Here is a 1,369-nt window from a genome sequence, read left to right on the forward strand (position 1 = left end):
GCGCCAAGGAGAAGCTATCCGCGACTTGATTTTGCAAGCAAGGATCGATGAGCTGCCAGGAGGAGAGGCCACCGGCGGTGGCCGACGGCACCAAGATAACGATCGGCGAGGCGCTGGAGGCGGCGGCGCTCTCGGCGGGAGACCAGCCGGTGGAGCCGAGCGACGCCGCGGCGATCGAGGCGGCGGAGGCGCGCGCGGCCGGTCGGCTGCAGGACGACGACGACGACGACGACGACGACGACGCAGACGCCGCCGCCGCGCCGGCCGGCCTCGCCGCGCGGGCGCGTGCCGCCGCGGACGCCAACGCCCGGGCGGAGCGCGACGAGGACAAGACCACGCTCGGCGACGTCCTCGCGGTACGGTTCGCACTTTTGTCTACATCTCGGACGCGCGCCGGCGCCGCGCGCTAGCTAGCTCAGTTGTCTCTGTTTGGTTAACCCTGCGCGATCGCGCGGCGCGCGCCGTGGCGCGGCCATGGCGCGACGTTTCTACTGTCTGCGTGCGTGCAGGACGCGGCGGCGAAGCTGGGCGGCGCGGACAAGGAGGTGGAGAGGGAGGACGCGGTGCGGGTGGTCGGGGTGGAGGTGCGCAGCAAGCCCGACGCGGCGGCGCGGCCGGGAGGGGTGGCGGCGTCCATCGCCGCGGCGGCGCGGCTCAACCGTGGGCGCCAGTAGAAGAAAATGGCGGCGTCTGGCACCACTGCCTCTCTGCAATACACGCCTTGTGCTTATATAAAGTTATATACTGTAATCGTGTAATTGGGATGCTGCACCTGCAGGCTTCCAGTGACTTTGTGTTTGGAATTAATCATGCAAAAACACACTGGCATTCACCATATTGAAATATTAATTTTGCTATTGGCATTCGCTAAATCGTGACATGATCGCGTGTGCTAATTGCCACTAGTCTTGATGCGTCATTTCATTTCTCTGAGGCAGCAATAGATGTTACTTATCGCTTGACTCTTGTTGGCTTCCCGTACAACCACAACTTGCTCATAAAGGCAATGGGGCGGCTTGCTGCTCCTCCTCCCACCGGGATTCCCAAGCTTTGTTAGCAGGAACCCCGATGCCAAAGCAATTCAGGCCATTTGATTTCTTAGAGATATGCATGACGACCGTTTTATACTTCATTTGTAAGGAAATCTACATGTCGACCATTGTAGATTTTATCTATATATTTGTCCGGTTCCTTACGTCCATATATTCCCCACTTCTATTTTGGAATAAGTCATTTCTCTTCGGTTCAACGATATAGATTTTCTTCATGGTTACATTTCAGGTTGGAATAAGTCATGAATGGAAGGTCTTTTCCTTATACTATCATTTTATTGATTTCTTGTCTTGATTCTTTGATTGCAGGAAAGTTC

General features: G+C 56.8%; 1 protein-coding gene across 1 annotated transcript; it reads left to right on the top strand.

Moving 5' to 3' along the window:
- Window positions 1-872, top strand: LOC107279141 (late embryogenesis abundant protein 47-like). Its single transcript, XM_026020742.2, has 2 exons — window positions 1-356; window positions 510-872. The coding sequence occupies exons 1-2, from the start codon at window positions 48-50 to the stop codon at window positions 672-674; spliced, it is 474 nt and encodes a 157-aa protein (XP_025876527.1). The 5' UTR covers window positions 1-47; the 3' UTR covers window positions 675-872.
- The last annotated feature ends 497 nt before the right edge of the window (window positions 873-1,369 follow it).

Source organism: Oryza sativa, chromosome 10 (assembly GCF_034140825.1).
Source record: "Oryza sativa Japonica Group chromosome 10, ASM3414082v1".
Lineage (NCBI taxonomy): Eukaryota > Viridiplantae > Streptophyta > Magnoliopsida > Poales > Poaceae > Oryza > Oryza sativa.

Bases quoted from the DNA above. Each gene is read 5' to 3' on its own strand.
- LOC107279141 (XM_026020742.2), top strand. From the start codon at position 48: ATGAGCTGCCAGGAGGAGAGGCCACCGGCGGTGGCCGACGGCACCAAG. The intron at 357-509 runs GTACGGTTCGCA...GCGTGCGTGCAG, and splicing joins CGCTCGGCGACGTCCTCGCG to GACGCGGCGGCGAAGCTGGG.